Here is a 21,697-nt window from a genome sequence, read left to right on the forward strand (position 1 = left end):
AAAGCCCAGACTTCTGGGGGGTGACAGGACTAACCAGACCCGAATAGAGAGACTGAGATCTCTATTGCTGTTGTCCCCCTGCACCCGACTCCTCTGGCCCCAATCAAGTTACAGTGACCGGGACTTAAGATATAGGTGAGCGTCTGGGACCTTTGGGGTGTAGACTCAGGACTTAGAATTAAGATGTGTGTCTGAAGTATGATGAGCATTAATAAAATAGATTTGAATCTAACTGTGCCTGAGACTGAGTCAATAATAACTGCTCATGACATAATGATCTTGCTTTAACTCATTAAAAATAGACACAAAAAATTGCAATTGCAATTAAATACTATATTTATAGCAATTATAATAGTTGTCATGTATTTAATGCTTATTTTATGCTAAATGATTTACTTAGATTGCTTCATTTAATTTCACAATGGACCAAAAGGTAACACTATTATTTTCCTCTTCTTATACATGAGAAAATGGAGCTTGAGTAAGGGTAAGGGACTTGTCAAAGGTCACAGAGCTCATATGGATCTAAGTAGAGATTCACCATGATGGGTTAACACAGGAGCACATATTTATAACTGCTATCTTATACTGCTTCTGCTGCTAACTAGGATTTATATTTCTTCTTACTGCTCCAGCATGACCAACAAAGAGTTCCATACCTCACTGTTGAGTTTGTTTATCTGCTGTTTGGTCTCTTCTGCTTTGATGAAGAGAACAGCAGCTCCAATCTCTGGGTCTGAAAAGAGACACATACAGAATGAGCTCTTGAGATATCACTCAAAACAGTCTGAAGCAAAATAATAAAGAGTTTGTTTTGCAGAGATAATAAATGATTACAGGTCATATACAACAAACCTAAATGCCTTTATAGGAGATATCTATGAAAAAAGAAAATATAATTGACTCTCATGGAGCTTAGAATCTTGCAGGGAAAAGAAACACTTAAAAATATGTATAGTAGGTTTGGATTTCATACTAAAGACAATAGGAAATCATTGTAGAGTGTTAAGCATCAGAGTAGAGTACTTATAAATAAATAAATTTGTATTTTAAAGAACTTTAATCTGTATGAGAAACAGTGTGAGATTAGAAGACTTGGTAGCAATATAGGCAAGAGGTGGATGTGACCAAGAAAAGATGGTGATGTTAGGGTAGAAAGTCCACACAGAATTAAGAGATATTTAGGGATATAATAAAGAAAATGTGTTGTTTGAATGGATGCATGTAGGCAAGGCTTATGGGGTAGATAGAAGGAATGTGGGAAATGAAGAGGTAGTGAAACCAGAAATAGGTGGATAAACATGATGTGGTTCTGGGCATTATCTCCAGGTAAGCCAAAAAACAAAAAGAAGAAGGGGAAAAACCAAAACAAAATAAAACAAAAACCTTGTAGTTGAGACCCATCATTGGCTTTCATAATAAGTACATCAGTTTCACATAAATAGTATTTCTTTGACCATTACCCCAAGCAGAGTAATAATCAACACATGAAATTAAATTGAATTAGTGAATCAAGATTGTATTCCTTCTCCTGCATCTTTCCTCCCACTCCAAGAAGTCTTACGAAGACCTTTCTGTTTCCCCAGAAGGTGATGAGTGCTGAGGATTGTGGATAGAGATGAAATAACTGGTATTCTAGCAGAGGTATCTCCACTCCAAAAGGTATATTTAAATGTCTTTCTTGGGCTTGGCTTTGTCCATAAAAAGATTTGCTAATTAGTAGGAGATCCTAATATAAGCATCTAAAATTTGGTGGAAAGAGGAGAAGAAGATAGGCAGGGGATTGCTGTTTTTGCATCTGGTAGTTTGCTGGTCATTGTTTCGAGTTACCTATGTGAATTTAACATTGTTCATTGGTCTCTCTGTGTCAAATACAAGTGAATCTCTTTTAGATTTATTTGTCATTTCTGGCCTTCATTCATTCTTCCCATTCTTTTCTATGGGCAATGAACTCAAGATAGAGGGGGAGGTGGAGGGAGAGAGGGAGGGAGAAGAAGGAAGAAAGGAAGGGAGGAAGGAAGGAAGGAAGGAAGGAAGGAAGGAAGGAAGGGAAGGAAGGAAGGAAGGAAGGAAGGAAGGGAAAGAAAGAAAAAGAAAGAAAGAAAGGGGTTGGGTTGGGGTATGTTTGCATTCAATCATCATCATTAGAGGTGTTTTTAAAATTTCTCTATCATTTCCAACTTGTTTACATCATTCTGACAAATTGCAAGTACCTAACCTCTCGCCAGATAAATTGGCTAGTATGCCAATGTACCTACAGTGCGCAACCAAGATAGTATTTCTTCTAAATAATGTTTTTGCAAATTAGTTTGAATTTATAATAGGACATCATGGGTACCATCTGTTGAGCAGCAGAAATTTGAGACTAGTGATTTTACCCCAAAGCCAATGCCAAACATTGAAAGTTAAAAGAACTATCACTCCTTCAGAAAAGAGTAAATAAAGAGCTTACCCCCAAGAGGAGGAGAAATTCTGGACTCTGGCCTGATTCGTTCAGAACCAAAGTCAAAAGTCTGACTTTCTTCACTACTATTTCCATCCTCAATTCCATCCACAATTCTATTTAAAATAAAGAGAAATGTTATGCATTGATGTGCATGAGTTCCAGTATTTTTAAAAGACTTAAAGGATTTTTATACTAAATTTCTAAATTCTAAATACTGTGGGTCTGTTCTAATATGGTAGCCATTTGCCTTATACGACTAGAATAACTGAAGTGCTTCTAGTACACACTTTATATTAAGTATAAAATGCACACTGGGTGTGAAGAATTAGTTTAAAAAAAGGAATGCAAATTATTTTGTTAATAGTTTTTATATAGCACACATTTGAAATGATAATATTTGGGATATATTGTATCAATAGAATATTCAAAAATATTATCTCACTTGTGTGGTTTTTTTTCACTTTTAAAAATTCGGCCACAAAAAATTTAAAATTACATATGTAGTTCAAGATTTTATCTCACATTTACTTACATTGGACATCAATATTGTGGAGTTTATTATTTTATTTACTCTCAGATTCAAAAGTCAGATTCAGAATCAAAACTCAGATTTAAAAATATGCACAAAAATTCTTTCATCTCAATTTATCTTAAATCAATACTCTATCCAGCAGAAAATATTCTAACTTAATAATTATAGCATCACAGAAAATAAGTTTGATGATGTCTTCACTCTAACTTGAGCAAAACTCCGAGAGTTAAAATCAGAAAATAAAAATCACTTGTAATTTACCATTACTCTAAAAGTTGTGGCATAATGTCTCAAAACCTGTTCTCTTTATAGTAGAGCATATATTATTTTTATAAATATAGCCTCATATAATACATAAATCTTTCTTTTCCAGGTCTGATACATTCTCCATTTAAAATTTACTATTTTTCATTTCACTAAAAATTTAGAAAGGAGAAGAATTGAGTAATGTTTTTAAATCACTATCTCCAATTGAATTCCAAAAACTTAATGTCCACTTACTTTTTACTAACCCTGCTTTGCTTATATTTTTCTTAATAGTCTCTCTTAATGGTTAAAATGTATTCCTTAAGTGAATCAATAAATATATAGTATGTCAGAAAGGTCACTTTGTTTATAAGTAGTAAAACAGAATTTGAACCCAGTTTGTAAAACTGTGTATCTCTGAGATCTTGGGGAAAATATTTAAATTTTGAGTTGTAGTTCTTGCAATTTTACAGTAGAGATAATACATACTACTTTATAAGAGTTCAAAAAGACTAAGTGCAACAGTGAACGTGAAATTACCTAGCACAATACATCGAAAGCTGTCAATATTTTTTCCTTGCTTCTCTGAATTATTCAGCTCTTAGGAAGTTTTGATGATTGCTGTTCCTTTTATACATCATAGCCTGCCCTCTTTGACATTTTCCAACTTAGGAATTTTCACCTTCTCAATCACTTTTGGTTAATTCCAAAGTGATTTTACTTTTAACTAACAATGAAGCTATGTTACCCACTGAAGAGACTAGAAATAAAACTAAGCTCCAGCTATCCACAGTAATTTATTTGTAAATAGTATGAAAAATAAAAATTCATTTTCTTCATAATTTCAACTTGTTGTCCCATGAAACTTTTGGTAAAATCAGGCATTAAGGAGATAACATTGATGGACTTTTATTTTCATTATAAATTTATAATCATGAAATCACAACGTAGAAATATACGTTTAACCTCATAGAGTTCAATGAATCTAAAGGGAGTAGAGAGGAAGGCTGACCATTCAATGGGTCCTTTTGAGAATATTCCTAAAACTAGTTCTTCTCACACCATACACATGTCTGTGCTTACACTTCAAAAAATCACACACAAAGCTCAGGGATGCTTAAGAATTTCTATGTAGTAGAAAGGCCCCAATGGCTGAGTAATCTACTAATCTTTATTAAAGGCAGCTACTTTTGCAGGGAAAAGAGTTATATGATATGAACTCTTACCTTGGACTGAGGTCTGGGGGTCCAGCACTATTCAAAGTGGAAAGCTGCAATTTCAAGTTCTTCTCTTTCCTTTTACCATGGTTAAGGGGGTCAGTCTCTTGCTTGGATTTGGGGGAATTTGAACTGGAGACTCTTATAGGTGAATGAAATGGCACAGTTCCTGAGGCCAGCTGCTTTAAGCTTAGGCCTAGATAGCTTTTATTGCTTCCAGTCTTCTTGCTGCGTGAAGAGGAGGATCCCCTTGTGTAGATGGGAGAGAGGGAGGCTGTCTCCTCTTCCTCCCCCTCCTCTTCCTCTTCCTCATCTTCCACAATGGATGGGAGTCTCTTGTTGATGCTGCCATTTCCCTTGGGCTCTGACTGAATTGGAGGATAAAGTAGATCAGTACAGATGGCAAAGACTTCTTAAGAGGCATATCATTCATGCTGTAGGCCTCATTGAACAAAGTCAAATCTCTTCGGGAGTGGGGTGCTACTCATTAAAACTGAAGTCTTTGCAAAGTTTCCTAGAATTTATTTTAGGTGTTAAAAAGTTCTCCCCACTTCTGAGCTCCAGGTTTGCCCCCTCTGCTTTCCTGGTTTTAGCTCCCCCCAAACTTTGCTTGGTCTCTTAAACTGTCCTGGTGGGGAGATGTGTGAAAAGTGAATTTTATCTGCACCTAGTTTGCACCTAGATTTTAATCCTCTACTCACTTGTAATAGTATGTGAGGACATGCTGTTAGGAATAAAGATTTTTTAATTTTATTTTAATGGAGGTTTTTGGCTTTGTTATTTCAAATTACAAGGTCTTTAGTGGAACTTTACATGGTGTTCAACCATCAAATTTATATTTTCCTTGAGAATAAAAACCTTGGCTATTTGGGGTCACATGGAGAGAAAAAAAATCAGAAGTGTCCTCAGCTATTCTATTTCCTGTTCTCTTTATTCTCGTAGTTGTGAACAAGAAATAGAACAAACTGCCAGATCTGCTTGCTTGAAAGTCCTTGAGGAAAGAAGGAAGATTAGTCTTGCCAAAATTCATCCTAGGATCACTAGACTCTTGACTAGGGTCATTCAGACTTGTAGGCTAAGAATAATAATGAGAGAAGATGGAAAAAGACAACTGAGGTGTTGGTGGAGATGTAGGGCAGAGATGGCAGTGAAAACTAACCTGAAGAGAGTCATTATTATTATAGTGACTAGTTTATATATATATATATATATATATATATATATATATATATATATATATATATATATATATAAAGTCTCCCCACTTCTGACCTCCAGGTTTGCCCCCTCTGCTTTCCTAGTTTGTTTGTGTGTGTGTATATATATATATATATATATATATATATATATATATATAAAATATATAAAATAGTGACTATTAAAATTAGGTTAGTAACTCTGAACAGAGCCACTAATTTAGGTTTTTATACTAGTTTCTTGCTCTGACCCCAACATAGCTTAGTTTCTCTGGGCATGTTCAGAAGGCAGTTCATTCTAAAAGGTCAATTCATTTTTATGTGTCTCAGTTTCTTTTGAAGATATCATCACTTACACATGCTTGCAAATATTTCAAATGAAAATAAGATTAAAATCTGAAAATCCCTAAGATTATTATTTAAATCTCATGAGCTGATGTAGTTATGACTTCAGTGGACAGTTTGTTCATTGGGGTATTCGAATTTTTCTATATCTAAAATAGTTGTAATGACAGACACAGCAAACAATTGTGACTCACAGGTAGGTCATTCAGTTTAGGATATAGCTACAAATGATTGGTTTACTCATGAATTTTTTTTGTTATTTTAATCTAAATGGCTCAAAATTTCTCAATGAAATGGTATTCCTAGAGTCCCATTTCCAACTAGATACAATTATTTTAATTGATGGTAAAGGCGTATGTTCTTTCTTGGATAGTCTTGGTGTTGCTTTCATTTGTTTGTTTTTCACAGTTTTTAAAACTCTGTTCTAACAAAAATTGGAACCACACAGAATTATAGGAGAACATTTGTGTACTAGCATGGTGGAATTGAAAATTTAGCTTACCCAGCTAAAGACACAACAGGGCAAACTTAACAAAGAAATGAAACACACTGAATAATTCTCTAATTAGAAACTATTTGTATTTATACTGACAATTTCATCATTCCTTTGTTTCAAGTCTTCATGGCTCTAATACAATCATCTGACTAATGACCTGGCAAATATCTGTACTTCTACAAATTTCCTTAAATTTCATACTTCCATGTTGTTAAAGAGAGTTGGTGCCTTGGAGAAGTTGCTCAGAAACTGAGTCTTGCAATCAAGGCATCAGAAGACATTGCTTACACCAAGAATGAATTATCTTACCTACCACCACTGTAGACAGGACTGAAGTTTATTAGATTGATAATAACTGGATTAGACACCCAGCTCTATATTATTGGCTTCTATGCAGGAGAACCAGTTACTTTTCTCAGGTCATCTACATAAAAATACTTGCTTCCCTTATGTAGCTGGATTCACCTGTTATACACTGCTTTAAAACTCAGCCATGGATCTCTTCCTCCTCATTTGATTTATCCCTTATTCTCTTTCTAGCAAATACTTTCATATAAGCAATGAGGTTTTTATACTCATTGCTAAAGAACTCTCAAACTTGGTTCATGACATTTCGCTGGAATAGCCACTTTAAACTTAGAAATGACTAGACAAACCTTTCTTCCTTTTTAAATACTTTCAGTTGTAGATGGCATAATACCTTTATTTTATTTATGTATATTGATATGGGGCTGAGGATCGAACCCAGTGCCTCACACATGCTAAGCAAGTGCTCTACCACAGAGCTACAACCCCAGCCCAGACAAATCTTTCTTGATTAGAGAGGAAGCAGAACAAAGTCTTGAGGTTGAATGCAGAGAGTTTAGTCAAAGAGTTCTAGAAGTCCTTTCTAGTTATAAGTGAGTTGTTATTCTTGGGAAATATGATTACTAAAAATCTGTTTCTTCACTTGTAAATTAGGAATAGTGTGAGGAAAATATTAGATATCAAATAATAGAAATTAAGCACAGAGCAATGCACAAAGAAAAAGCTGAATAAACACTAGTCCATGCAATGATGATGATCATGAAGAAGGTGAAAAAAGTATTTATATCAGGGCAGGTGCTGGTTATTTATTTCCGTGAAATTTTCCCTCGTATCTATTAACATAACTATTAGCAATGCACCCTGCCCAAAGATAACCTTTTCCCAGCTTCCCCTGCTAGTTGGTTTGGCCATAAGGTCACATTTAGGGATGATGGCATATAAGCAACTAGGTTCTGAGGAACTTTCAGAAAGACTAATAGAACAGGGGAGTTTCTATTCCATTCTTTCATATTTCTTTGATTTCCAGTCTCAAATATTGATAAAATAGATGGATATTCAGCAGCCATCTTAGAGAATAAGGATATCTTGAAAAAGACAGCCATATGTTGAGGCAGATGAAGCAGCAGGAAGAAATCTAGGGACCCTATGGACACACTAGAGTAGCTATATTTCTTTTCTGCACTTTCCAATAGACAGAAATAAACATCTATTGTTTTTAAACCACTTGTTCTTCTGGTGATTTTTTTTTTCTCATACAGGGGATTGTCCTCAAGGGTACTTGACCACTGAGCCACATTCCCAGCCCTATTTTGTATTTTATTTGGAGACAGGGTCTCACTGAGTTGCTTAATGCCTCACTTTTGCTGAGGCCAGCTTTGAACTCCTGATCCTCCTGCCCTGGCCTCCCGAGCCGCTGGGATTACAGACATGTACCACTGTGCCCGGCTCTTCTGGTGATTTTTAACATTGCAATGAACATCAGCCTAAATTATCCAGAATTTACTTTTGAAAGTTAAGTGTGTTGTATTACTGGAAGGGTTCCTGATCTTTGCAATTCTACAAAAGGGTGAGAAATCCACTTGAAAAAAACAAACAAACAAAATGCCAAATTTCTCAACCTGCAGGAGTGAATTTAAAAGGTCTGGGTGAAAGTTTGTGCTATTGTGAGGAAAAGCTGTCTGGTGAGAAGAGTTGAAACCGAAAGACCATTTTGTTTTTTGATGAGGGATTTTGTAGAGATGAAAGAGATAACTTAACTAGTTTCAAAGAGAAGTGTGGTTGAAAGCAATGAGAAGCTTTAAGAGCTTTTAAGAAGTTTTCTGATGTAATATTAAAAGTAAACTGTTTGTCCCCCACCCCACCATCATTAAATTATCAATGTCTTTGTCTTATTGCTATGGTTTAGATATGAGTCCCTTGAAAACTCATGTGTGAGACAATGCAGAAATATTAGGAGGTGAAAGGATCAGATTATGAAAGCTGTAACCTAATCAGTGGATTAATAATTTGAATGGATTAACAGATGATGACTGTAGGTAGGTAGGGTATGATAGGAAGAAGTAGGCCACTGGGGATGTTCCTTTGGGGTTTATATTTTGTCTCTGGTGAGCAAAACACTTTCTCTACTCTCTCTCTCTAATTTCTAGTTGTCATGAGTTGAGGATCTTTCCTCTGCCAAACCCTTCTACCATGATATCCTTCATCTTGGGTTCAGAGCTATGGAGTCAGCCAACCACGGCCTAACTTTTGAAACCTTGAGTCAAAATAAACTTTTCCTCCTCTAAGTTGTTTTTATTGGGCACGATGGTTATTGTGACACAAAGAAGAGTAAAACAGAAATTGGTACCTGGAAGTGGGTTGTTTTTGAGACTAACCTAAGGGGTTTGGAAGCATTTAGAACTGGTTTGTGTAGGAATTTTTAAAAAGTTTGGAGATGCAGGCTGGGGAAGCCTAGAATGTTGTAATCAGAGCTTAATGGGTGATTCTGTGGGAGCTCAAGAAGGCCAATAGGACTGTAGACAGTAAAGACTGGGCTTATAAGGTTTAAGAGGAGAAGGAGGATTTATTTGCAATGGACTAGAGGCCATCTGTGTTATATTCTGGAAAAAAAAAAAGAGTTGTCTACATTTTGTCAAGATTCTGAGATTTTCTGTCAGGCTGAATTTAAAGGTGATGGACAAATTGATTTGGTGGGAGACATTTTGAGGCAGCACAGCATTTACATAGTGGCATATTGCTGGCAGGTTTTAGCTGAGTTTATGTTCATAATCAGAAACAGAAAACAGAAAGGAAAGACTTTTAAAACTTTCAATTTGGCCAGAAAAGTGTGTGTCAAAGTGGGGCCAAAAGAGGTGTGGTTGTGAAAGAGATTGTAGCCACAAAAGTACTTTACAAAGACACAATAGAAAATATGGCTTGAGGGTATCTCAGGAATTGGTAAAACCATATCCATTACAGGTTCAAGACTGTAAGAGTGAAAATCCCTTTGAGAAGAGATCATGGAAGCACCCTACTTATACAGGGGGACCTACAATGTTATTTCACTGTGCTCAGCTGCCCCCGTACTCAGGTTGTTGCAGCTGTTCAAGGCTTATAACTGCTTGATATGGCAGCAGTACTTTGTGTCATTTCTATGGTGCTGGTTCTACAGGAATGGAGGATTCCGGAGTTGGGGCTTCATGGAAGCTTTTACCAAGATTTCAAAGGAGGACTTGGGAGGCCAGACAAAGTGCCTCAGGGTCAGAATCCCTGTAGGCAGCCCCTGAGAGGGCAATACATGAAGATGTGAGAAGGAAGTCAAAGCTGTGGTGGAGACTCCCAAGATTAAGAGATGCTAGAGATTTAGAACATCTGCAAAGGAAATCTTCAGAAAGCAATCCGAGAGAGAGGCCATATGAGCTACAACCAGCAAGGTCACAGGGCAGAGCTACACAAGCCTTTTAGAGGGAACAATCATGATGTAATGTGCCTCAGATGCTGGATGTGGAGCTATAGGACTTATTTGCCCAGCTGAATTCTGGTTTTCCTTTGGTTTCATCCCTTCTTTCCATGCCCCTATTTTAAACATTTGGAAATGTTTACTCTGTGCCATTAATTATTGTATATATGTAACTTGCTTTTGATCTTTATAGTGGCTCACAGTCAGGAGTCTGCCTTGAGTCTCGGATGATATTTTGTACTTGAATTTTGGGGCAGTGATGGAACTCTTGAAGACTGTGGTAAATCTTGAAAATGGACTAAATATATTTTGCATTGTGAGATGTGCATGAGCTTTTGGGCTATTCAAAGGCCAAGGGCAGAATGTTATTGTTTGTAGATAAAGTGTCCCCTGAAAGATCATGTGTGAGACAATGGAGAATGTTTACAGGTAAAATAATTAGAATATGAGATCTGTAACCTCATCAGTAGATTGTTAGTGAATTAATGGGTGGCAACTCCAGGCAGGTAGGGTGTGACTGAGGGAAGCAGAACACAGGGGGTGTGTCTTTGAGGTTTATATTTTGTCCATGGTGAATAGAGCTGTCTGTGCTTCTTGGCTGTCATGAACTAAGCAATTTTCTTCCACCAAGCCCTTCTGCTACAATATTCTTCCTTACCTTGGGCCCAGAGCAATGGGGTCAGCCAACCATGAGTTGAACTTCTGGGAAGCAAAATAAGTTTTTCTCCTTCTAAGTTGTTCTTATTGGGTATATTGGTCACAGTGACCAAAACTGACTAAAATAAATGTGTAATTAGATCTATTTGTGTGTTGTGTGTATGTGTGTGTGTTTGTATGTGTGTGTATTAAAGTTATTGGTTTCTGCTTCAAGGAAGACACAAAGCAAGAAAAGTTGCTATCTGTAGGCTTCCAGTCTGTTATGGTTTAGATATGAGATGTCCCCCCAAAAGCTCACGTGTGAGACAATGCAAGAAGGTTTAGAGGTGACATGGTTGGGTTCTAAGAATCTTAACCCAATCAGTGAGTTAATCCCCTAGTAGTGATTAACTGAGTGATAACTAAAGGCAGGTAGGGTGTGGTTTGAGAAGATAGGTCACTGGGGGCATGGCTTAGGGGTATATAATTTGTTCCTGAAGAGTCAATCTCTCTTTGTTTTTCTAAGGATGTGTCCTGACCTGCTTTCCCTACCACACCCTTCTGCCATGATGCTCTGCCTCACCTTGGATCCCAAGGAATGGAGCCAATTATTATGGACTAAGACCTCTGAAACCGTGAGTCCCAAAATAAACTTTTCCTCCTTAAAATTATTCTTGTCAGGTCTTTTGGTCACAGTGGTGAAAAATCTGACAAAAACACGATCCTAAGGTTATTGGTAATGAATGTCTAGCTAATAAATCAGACAAATTGCTGTTTCAAAAGTTTTCCATGCAAGTGGAGGGTATTTAAAATTGGGACTGTCTTAAGAGTTCAAATATATTTAAAAAAAAACCCCTATTTCCAGACCATTTCTGAACCAGATTTTTAATATTATAAATACTTACAAGAAAAACTTGACTGCCAATTTTAAATGAAAGGAAAGTGCTTATAAAAATCAATACCTCGATATTCGTTATTCCTGTTAGATGTTGATAATAAACAACTTCATAATAGTATAAATCATTTCCACAGAGAGATGAGTTTAAATACTTCTTTACACTTTCTTCTCAAAAAAGTCAGTTACCACATCTCTTATTGGGAAGTAGATTAGGGAAAGTAAAAAGTAAATGTAAAAAACCCTGAAGGGAAAGGAAGATATGTCTGACATCCTCCCAATTTTAGATAAATATTGAGCTCTTTAGCAAAAGCCATACCTGTGAGACTGTGGATTTGTTCGATAATCTTGATATCACCTGAAAGAACAAACACAAGTTTTAACAATCACTTCAGCCTCTCCTGGTGGTTTTGGATGGATAAAAGGTAGGAGATAGAGGAGAGCGGGAATCTTCAGGGAGTGTATGTGTGTGGTTGGCTGTGCAGCTATTCATGTGGGCTAAGGAAGAGAAAATACCTTCCCAAAAGTGCTGAAAACATGTCCCCCACCCCACTCTCTAGGACCTGAACTGACCAGTGTGCATAATGAAAAAAAGAATGTCAAGCTGAATGTCTACCACAGGATACACTGTCCATCTCATCCTTCTTTTCCACTCCTTTAGTTTTCATTTCCCATTCCCCTTTCCTATTCTTATGCTAAATTCTTTTCATATTGTGGATTCTTTTCTTATTTAATCTCATTACTTCCTATTTACCTACCTCCCCCTCTTGCTTGAATTCTGGTGGGAGGATGATATCTCCTCCTGCCCCACCTGTTTCCTTTGCTATGATGTATCTTGTGGATGAGGATTAAGTTTACTAGGCATCCTAATCCCCTGTTTAATTGAATCCAAGATCCCTTTGGTTGCAAGAATAAAAAAAATAAATGTTGCCCAGCAATTGTGACATGTCATCGATTGGAAGACGAACACTTTTCAATTTCAGAGATGCTAAAATGTGTGAGGAGAAATTAAATATTAATAAGTATTTTAGAATACTTAAACTTTGATCTTGGGACACATCTTTTATAAAATTAAACTATGGTACCGGGGAAGGCTGTATGAAAAACCTGTACCTTCCATTATGTATACAGAAGCTCTGGAAATTTAACATGTCCTGGAAATATGCTTCTTGTATCATCCACATGATTTTTTTTTGCCTAATTATACTACTTTCATTTTAATGTGGTTGTAGATGCTATAAATTATCATAATTTTATTCACATGCAAAAAAAATGCACTTGAAAATGATCCGCTTAGTAAGCCAGACATATTTGGTAATTCTGTCACTGTCTCATCATTTTTTTTCTCCTAGATGATTAGGGTAATAGATCTGTTATTATTTATACAAATGCCGTCATCATTATTGCTGTGCAAATATATGTTTCATCAATGTTTAATTTTATCAAAGCAGTCAACCCATTCTACATCTGTTTAGCTGCCTAAGTATGCATTAATCAGAAGCATTTTAGACATAAGTTTTGTAATAATTCCCTAAATGGTGACAAATAAAACAGCTGAATAATTAAAAATGTGAAAAATTAAACAAAATTATGATGCTCTTGTTACTGTGGTAGACATGAAAATGTGTTTCACAAAGCATTTCAGTTACAGCTTAGACTAGAGAAAAAACATCACAGTGGATTTAGGAAGCCTGAATACTGCCTGGTCATAGAAGCCCAAAGAGGATGAGAGAGAGATGGTGACCTTAGGATTTTCTGATTTGGGTGTGCTCTCAGTACCTTGGCTTAGTAGTGGTATACATTCTGTCAAGTCACTGGATCTCAAGTTGTTTTACTGTCTCAGTGCTACTCAAATATATATGTGCACATGAATCACACAGGGATCTTGTGAAATGCAGCTTCTGATGTAGGTGTCTGGGGTAGGGTCCAAAATGATCAATTTCTGGTGAGCTGCCAGGTAATACTGATGTTTCTGGCCACAGAGCAAACATTGAGTAGTAAGATCTCACAGCCAACATCACAGTTATTTATCATTCTATTACCTATTAATTATTTAAGTATTCATCATGTGATAAGCACCCTGATAAGTGTTTCCCAGGCATTATGTCCATTAATTCTCACTGCAATTCCATGAGATAGGTATTTTTAATTTCCATTCTGCTGAAGAGGAAACAAAAGGCCTAGACAGAATTAAATGACTTGCTCATGGTTGTAAGACTAGGAGAAAGAAAATGAACACAGATGGTCTGTTACAAGGATTGAATGCAATCATGTATTTTAAAGTGGCTGGCCTGCAATATACTTTTATTCCTCTTGCTTTTTGTTGCTTCAATGACCTGAGGTCACTCTCTCTCATCTTTTACCAAACTCACTGATGGTCAAGAATTAAGCAAAATCAAGTATAGTTCATACATGCTTACACACATACACACAATATATGTGCTATACATATGTTATATATGTGATAGTAATTTCCTTGTGCTATGATAAATTCTCTAAATAAATATTTTTCATGTGGTTATCAATCACTTATGTTTTTAAAAGGGTACCATGATATATTAATTCTAATAACCATTCATGATGATCCAGATTTTTAAAATATTAGTTTTGAAATATTAGTATTAGTAGCTAATATTAATAGCAAATATTAATGGAAAGTTTAATGGAAAGTCAAAAATTTAATGCTAGATGTAACCCTAGAGTGTCTGCCACGATAGTTTTCACACCTAGGAGATAACAGAATGTCTAGAGAAGCTTTAGTTCAGATTCTAAGCCAGGCATGGTGGATCATGCCTATAATCCTAGCTGCTTAGGAGAGTTGAGAGTTTGAGGCTAGCTGGGCAATTTAGCATGAGTCTGCCTCAAAATAAAAAGCAAAAAGGCTAAGGATATAGCTTAGTAGTAAAGTATCCCTGGACTTGATCTCTAGTACAAAAATAAGCAAATAAATGGATAAATAAGTAATAGTCAAATTCCAGTGTGCTCACTCCAAGCGAGTCAATTGTTGGTGGCTGGGGTCCCGTGATCCCGAGTTTTACAAGGGATCACTGGTCAGGTCTGAAACCACAGATTTAGTGCAACTCCTTAACTTTTGAGATGTGTAATCTGCAGCCCAGAGAGAGGAGGTGATTTGCAAACTTCAGCCACCAAGTTAGTAGTAGAACTTCTACTGGAATTCTTTCACTCTGACTCCCACGCCCTACACAGAACCCCAAGTTTTCTCAGGAATATCCTCCAGTAGTTAATGCTGTTACTTGAGCTAAATGCCTACTGCACTGTGACATTTAACTGCCACAGAGTTTGACGATGGCCATAAAGCAGATCCCCCAAATCCATGATAGTAGCAATGCTTTAACCTTTTGTGGGGGCACAGATATATGAAAATCTGATGCGTTACAGACATTCTTTCTACAGGAAAAAGAATATATCAGCAAATCTTTGGATGTAAAATGTTTACTGACCCCGTTTTCTTTTTCTGCATTTTTATTGGTGCATTATAATGGTACATAATAGTGGGATTCATTGTTATACATTCATACATGCACACAATACAATAATATAAATATGGCCAATATCATTCTTAGGTATTTCTCCTTTCTCTCCTTTCTCTCCTCACCCTCGTTCCTTTCCTCTGCTCTATTCTACTGATCTCCCTCACCTTTCATTTCCTTTTTCCTCTCTAGCTTCTTCGTATGAGAGAAAACATAAAATCTTTGACTTTCTAGTGCTTAGCTTATTTTGCTTCACATGATGGTCTTAAGTCCCATCCAATTTCCTGCAAATGGCGTAATTTCATTTTTCTTTGTGTGTTTGCCATATTTTCTTTATCCATTCATCCATTGACAGACACCTAGCCTAGTTCCATAGCTTGGCTATTGTAGATTGTGCTGTTATAAACTTGGGTATGCATATATCACTATTGTGTGATGACTTTTATTCTTGAGGCTAAACACTGAGGAGTGGGATACCTGTGACCCCATTTTCTTGTTCCAGAGGGCTGGAAAGTTTTGAAAGTTTTGGGGAGGACAATCCTGTTAAATTTTGAATTAATTCAATTGAAATCCTTCTTACATGAAAGTTTTATGCTTTTCAGACAATAGGAAGGACTTTTTGTTATGTCTAATAAGGATTTTTTTTTAAAGCCTAGAGTTATACAGTCTGGGGAAATAAAAAGTAGCTAAGGGATAGAGGGCATTACAACAGTCTTGAGAAACACAGAGAAGGTTTAGGAACCCTAGAATTGAATCCTTGTCAAGATGGTGCAAGGTTATCATGAACAGAGGGTAAGGCTTTCTAACCTTGTAAATTGGGAAATAAATACATTCTCAGCCATGGTAAGTTGGTTTAGGAAGTTTCCACAATAGCTTTTCTTCTTCTCTCCCTTTCCCCATCCTGATCACCTAGATTGCTTTATTACTCTATGAGTCCAGTGGGAATTGAAAAGGACTATTAAATTAACATGCAAAATCAGAGGAAAAATATTATCTTGTATTCATACTATCTGCAACAAAAAAGCAAAACAAATTCACAAAACCTTCTTATTTTTCCAACTGTGAAGAGTTTGAAAAACTATGGAACTTGAATTACAATTGGAAATCAAACATACTAAACCCATTAATGTAATTTCAGATATAAAGTGCCATAAAATCCTCTAATGTTGTCCTTATTTTACTGAATGAAGACGTTTCTATAAGAGTTTTTTAAAATATGTTTTTAGTTGTAGATGGACACAATAACTTTATTTTATTTGTCTTTATGTGGTGCTGAGGATTGAACCCAGTGCCTTACATGTGGGAGGCAAGTGCTCTACCACTGAGCCACAACCCCAGCCCTCCATAAGACTTTTTGAAAAATTTACTTCAGGTACTTTTTAAAATTAACTGTCCCTCTGTCTACCTGAGCTAATATGTTGTATTCCTCTCTGGCCACAAAGAAAATGAGAAGATTGGTTGCTATTGTTTTACTATCTCTAGAATAGAAAGATAATGCCTTTTTTTTTTTAAATGGTGGAAATGCTCCAAAAACTTGCTATATGAACTTCAGAGATAGTTTTTATGAAAATGAGAAGTCTTTGACTTTTGTGAGAGAATAATAGAGATTTTTTAAAAACTGTGCATATTGAACTGTTTTCCTCTCCACAATTCATCTCTTTTGTGTGAGTTTAATGGTTCTTGTGCAGTTTCTTGACCCACCTGGCAGGCACCTGAGTTTCACCAGGCCAGCTCAGAGTTTGTGCTCATGGCATGCAGGTTGGTTAGTTTATTTTCACTCTTGATATTTTGGATCAGAGAACAATCCCAGTTCCATGCCTGGTTATTTTTGGAATCTGGGAGCTTCTGAAAATGTTTGTACCAAGTGATCCATTGTTGTTCACTGAATACATACTATATGGCTACAGTTATGTGTAAAGCTGGTTTGTGTGTGTGTGTGTGTGTGTGTGTGCGTGTTTTGTGTGTGTATGTGTGTGTATGTGTGTGTGTGTGTGTGTGTGTGTGCATGTGTACATACAGGACCTGCATGTTGGGTGGTGGGAATCTTTTGGGAGTACAAAATATTTAAGAGTTTCCATAGGCTTATACCTAACCTTGGCCATTTAATTCATTTTTCCTGAAATTCTTACATTCCTCAATAGTCAATTTCCCTGCAATTAGCCCAATTCTTTTAGTGGGGAAGACAGCTCTATGGTTTCCTCTGTTTCCTTTATCCATGAAATATCCCTGAATTCTGACAGATGGTACACCAATATGGGGCTCAGTCTTTCATAGAATGCTAATGCTTCACCTTTAGAAGCTACTTGAGTGGCTTTTCAGTAGTGGTGAGGCATTATCAGTAATCTTTCCTTACTTTCAAGTTCCTTTCAAGAGGCTGAGCCACAAATTTAACTATTATGAAGAAGGAAGGAAGCAAATCTTAAAGGAGGCCCCAGCATGGACCTATGAATTCTAAACTGTATGTTAATGGGCCAGTAGCCCAAGGAAGGTAAGAATCCATCTCCAGTTTACTTGATACATAGGTCAAAATTTATAAGTTATTGCATGAATCTATAAATGTCTTTCAATTCTGGAATCTCATAAAACACTAAAGTGGTCTGGCAGGATTGTTATCTACAGCTGAATGATCAACTGGGAAACAACGTGTATTACAAGGTTCTTCTTTCTAATTGATTCATTAATTTTTCTGCTTCATTAATAATGACACATGGATTAAGTCACAAAGCAGACTAAAGGAACATGCATCCTCATTCAGAAAAAGAGATCATTCCATATTTTATCTTATCCCTTGGATGTCAGCATAACTGGTACTCGTAGTTGTTTGGGATAAAGATAATATGAATGAAGCATACTCACAAATAATCCTATAACTCACATGGTTAAAATGTCCTGTTACAAAACCATAAATAATTGTCATATAATAGAGGCGAGTAGCAAATAGGACTCATTTTCATCTCTGATCCAGGTGGCAGGTGGCAGATGGGAAGAGAAATGGAAACTTCTGGAGAAAGAACAGGTCTGAATAGGAGAGTATTAATTTCCATTAAACAAGTGTGGTATTTCACCACCAGCTATTTGGAAGAAGAGACTTTTGAGGCTGATCTGAAACCTAAATGCGTAACAGAGTTTCTTAGCCTGTTGTATAACTTAGAAAGAGAAATGAGATTTTAATGAAAGAACTGATGATTTTGACATCTCCCAACTTCATCCTGAGCCTTCAGGTCAAGACAAACTATTAAAACTTAGAGAAGAATTCTCTTTCTCTAGGTAAATACTATCACTTCTGATGCAGAAAACATGAGCCAAGTAATTAAGCCCAGAATTTAGGGCTTTATTGATGACTCCAGCTTGAGAATCAGCTACTGAGCCCACACTGTATGAAGCACCATAAACTCATCATCACTGTGTATTAAGGTGAAACGTGTGCTGGGGGATGGGGACCATTTTGGAGGTAGGATGGCTTAGTAGTTAAGAGTTAGAATTTCCCCTGTCCTGTCAGTTATTAGCTGTGTAGACTTGGAGAACATGTAGGTAATGCTGAGGTAACAATGATGCTTTAAGTCTCAGTGGTTTAATGCAAAAAAACAAAAACAAAAACAACTACTTTATTTCTCAGTCATTTGAAGTTTGATATATGCTAAAAAATTCTCCTCCAAGAGGTGATTGGGACCTAGACTGTTTCTATTTTGTGGTTCTGCCACAGGGAGACCTTAGAATTGTCTTGGTGGAGCCAGAATTAAGACAGGAAGATAGGCAAGGGTCACATCCAGAGAATGTGATGTGACTCTGTCCTTCAGAGTCCTTCCTCCATCCTTATCAAGAACCTGCCCCTGTTCCAACCTATTGCTAAGGTAACCTGTCCCAGGAATTGCCCCTCCCTACAGGGGGTTATAAAACTGTTAATTAATGTGTCCTGGGCTGCTCCATCTGACCCTGCCCCAGTCCATCTGCTTTTCACCTTTTGGCCATCCCACTGAGCATTTCCTGGGCTTAGTCACATACCCTTGGAGGAAGGGTATGCCGGGAAGGAGAAAGATAAGGGGAAGAGAGCAAGAGAACAAAGGAAGCCTAGGACATATAAAAAGGCAAAACACCCTTGCTTCTTGTGATAACAGGACACCAGCGATGGCCCCCTTCTCCCTCCTGGGAGAAGTCTATGTTACCCCTTTTAAAATAAACCCTGCTTTATATGCTTGCCTCAGCTGCTTCTCCAATATTATACTTCAGCATGTGAGGGAGCATCCAACTGGCAGCTCAGAACAGAGAGAATGGGCCAGGCATACTGGGTGCAAGCCCAGCCCAGAGTGACGCATCACTTCTTATTTTGCCGTGGTAGCACCCCATCTCACAGTCATTGCCAACTGAAATTCTGTGAGCCTTCATTTCCACCTCTTAAAAATGATAAGAACCAGAGCTGCTTTCGTGATTAAATGAGATGTAAACTGAACAAATCTTGGAGACCTAGTTGGCTGTATCTGGCACTGAGTCACATTAATAGAAATGCAGAACAGAAAACACAAACAACTTTTTCCTAAGTTTTCATGTGTGTTTTTCAGGATCCTCAAGGAGATCAACTTCTGATATCAGTTATCAGCAGCTGATAACTCACAAGTGAGACTTACCCCTCCCCTCACTGTTTTTCTCCCATTAGGAATAACAATAGTGTGTCTCATTTTTTCTCCTAGAAACTCTCTAGGTTCTTCTGTTTGCTGCTTCTCTCTGGTCATAATGTCAATATTCCTGCCGGAAGTGACTGATGGATGCTGATCTGCCTTTCAGGTCTCTTGTTTCTCCAGATAGAAAGCATTTGGAATCTGATGTGAGCATAAGCCTCTTATCACTTCAACTTCATTATCCACATAGAATTTATGGTGGAAAAAAAATTCCTCATATTGTTACATTTGTTAAGTATAGCCCAGAGTCTGGCATGGAAAATAATTCATGTTAATAAATGTTAATTCCATATTATGGATATATTGATAATAAACAAGACGAGTTTTCTCTGAAAGGAATTAGTGTGGGGAATGGGACTTTAACATTTATACAGATGGGTTTGTACAAAAACTTGAAACTAATATATATGTAGAATTCCTTAACAAATGGGCCGTATTCTTCTTCATCACCAATTTTATCCAAATTACTTTTCTGGTAAAAGGATTGTCATCTCATGCCACAAAAATATACTTGTGTTTGCATAACACTTAGTGTAATACATAATATAAAGAATGGCTTGGTATTCTATTTTTCTCCTCAATGCTTCCTCATCTTAAATAAAGTAAGATATTTTCAAACCATCCATAGGTACAGATAAAGTCAATAAGACATAGACAATAGGCACACATTAACTCAAGCACAATTATCTCTGAATTCAAGTGCATAAAATACAAGGTTTTAGGATTGAAAGAAAAACCCAAACCCTTCCTTACTATTTATTTAAAAGCTTGGAAAATGCAGGATGATTTTTCGGTGGGGAGGTATTTGTTAACACTTGTTTCATATCATTCTAGAAAGGAAGAAGAGAAAAATATACATTATAATGTGTAGAAAACTAACTACAACTCTCTCAGAATTTTAAAAATTCCAAGCTTCAGAAGCTATTTCCCAGATCAATAATTTGGGAGTTCAGAGGGTAATCTGTGCTGAAAGTGACAATGTTTATACTCATTATATTGAGCTGAATCCCATGCCCCCAAGTGACCTGCTTCTGATTAAGGTACAATGGCCCCTGGTTGGTCTGTAAAGCCAGCTATTGTGTATTTGTAAGGAAACACAATAGCTGGTTTCATAAGATTTTCAGGATACCACAGAGCATTTTGGTTCCAAATCAGGTCGGTTAAGAAATATGCTCAATTTGGTGTGAGAAGTTTGTGCATCCCAACTCCCGATGGCACTTTCAAAGTTAATTCGAAATGCTTAATCTGCTGCCTAGGAAGCCCATTGTTAATTATCCACTCCAACAGAAAAATTAAACAGCCCTATATGTCGAAGACAATGTTTGAACCGGCAAACTGAAATAAGCTACTTTTCTTATTTGTATGATAGTGCTGTGTACACGATCTACTCTGTACACTAGCTACTCAGCCACAGAAAATAAGAGGCCTGATAAAAGGCTACAATGGCATGGGCAGGGGTCGGTGGGGAAAGTCACGGGCATCCTCTATAAGACTCAATATATACAGTTTCCATTTGAGGAAGTCTTTGAAACTTGAGGAATATTGCTTATCACAACGTTATCACTTTTACCAAATATTCAAAAATTTCCAGGTAAGGAAGGAATTCTGCCAAGGCAAAGCTTCTTATATTAGAGTTCTGTTGTACTCAAAGTTGATATGTGGTACGTCACAAGGAAGATGTTAACGACTATATATTGATTAAAGGTAAGTCTTTGTGGGAATTCACAATGGTACTGCAAAACAATGAAATTTAGGTAGGAGAATGTCTGTTTTGGTATT

The 21,697-nt window shown here is 36.8% G+C and overlaps 1 protein-coding gene across 1 annotated transcript in view; it reads right to left on the reverse strand.

Moving 5' to 3' along the window:
* Positions 1-21,697, reverse strand: part of KCNH8 (potassium voltage-gated channel subfamily H member 8) — a gene marked incomplete at both ends in the record, with an annotated part of 338,632 nt that overhangs the window by 16,504 nt on the left and 300,431 nt on the right. The window contains 4 exons of the mRNA XM_081287390.1: positions 660-736; positions 2,453-2,559; positions 4,451-4,809; positions 12,074-12,112. Of these exons, the coding sequence (XP_081143516.1) occupies positions 660-736; positions 2,453-2,559; positions 4,451-4,809; positions 12,074-12,112 (582 nt within the window). The remainder of the gene's footprint in view (positions 1-659; positions 737-2,452; positions 2,560-4,450; positions 4,810-12,073; positions 12,113-21,697) is intronic.

The sequence above is a fragment of the Spermophilus citellus genome (assembly GCF_964194105.1).
Source record: "Spermophilus citellus genome assembly, chromosome: 3".
In the NCBI taxonomy this organism is placed as follows: Eukaryota; Metazoa; Chordata; class Mammalia; order Rodentia; family Sciuridae; genus Spermophilus; species Spermophilus citellus.